This window comes from Rhincodon typus, chromosome 19, assembly GCF_021869965.1.
Source record: "Rhincodon typus isolate 14 chromosome 19, sRhiTyp1.1, whole genome shotgun sequence".
Lineage (NCBI taxonomy): Eukaryota > Metazoa > Chordata > Chondrichthyes > Orectolobiformes > Rhincodontidae > Rhincodon > Rhincodon typus.
Window position 1 is genome coordinate 15,805,177 of NC_063350.1, and position 980 is coordinate 15,806,156.

Sequence of the window (980 nt, forward strand, 5' to 3'; positions counted from 1 at the left end):
GTCTTAGCAACAGGAGGGGAGACCCTTGGTTACCGGCCCAGGATGCAGCGCGGCTCCCTGGTTACCGGCCCAGGATGCAGCGCGGTTTCCACCAATGAAGGGGAGGAAGATGGTGGCGAGCTTACAGGTAGGAAGCTGCAGGCGGGTACATTTTGGGCTTTTCATTTGTGGCAATGCATGATGCTCCTTGCCATAAGGAATTTAGTAAACGTTCAGACAGTGAGAGAGACCATGTGCATCTGAAGTCTCCGTATCTTATTGATCATCTGTTGATGTGTGGTAACCATGGGGATTGTGGTGGACTGCGAGTTTGTCGATGGTTTCCAGTATCGCTTCCACCACTTAATTCGCTGTTAGTCGCTACAATAAGGAACTCCGCATTGAGAATGTTGCCTTTAGCTGATGATGTTTGGAGGGAAAAAGAAACTTTAGAGTGGAACGCTGTGTTTCGGCAACTTGAATTTACATAGCGCCATCAATCATTTTGACAGTTCTCTCCCAAGCAGGCGTTGTTGTTGTTGACTATTGAAGTTGTCAAGAGAGTTTCAGTGATTTCCAGTGTCGATTATACTATAAATTGCCTTCTGTTTGTATGTTGAAATCTTTTGTAGATGGGGGAGTGAAGTCATACATAATACACTTGATTATTCATTAAAATTTGTTTATAAGTTTGTTTGTCCCAGATGTGTTATTCATACCTGTAAGATTGTTATTCTTTTAAAAATGAACCAGCCATATGTGATCTATATAGATCGTCTAACAACAAGCAGAACCCAGCCTGCTGGAGCTTGTAAGCATAAACGCCTTTCTTCTCACCCAGAGATAGTAGAAACTGCAGATGCTGGAGAATCCGAGACAACAAGGTGCAGGGCTGGATGAACACAGCAGGCCAAGCAGCATCATAGGAGCAGAGAGGCTGACGTTTCGGGCCTCGACCCTTCATCAGAAAAGGCGGAGGGGAAGGGGGTTCTGAAATAAAT

At 45.1% G+C, this 980-nt stretch overlaps 1 protein-coding gene across 1 annotated transcript in view; it reads left to right on the top strand.

Moving 5' to 3' along the window:
* The window catches only part of LOC125485502 (intraflagellar transport protein 52 homolog), a 9,550-nt gene continuing 8,570 nt past the window's right edge, over nt 1-980 (top strand). Inside the window, exon 1 of the mRNA XM_048608546.1 lies at nt 1-127. Within this exon, the coding sequence (XP_048464503.1) occupies nt 95-127 (33 nt within the window). The 5' untranslated portion in view covers nt 1-94. The remainder of the gene's footprint in view (nt 128-980) is intronic.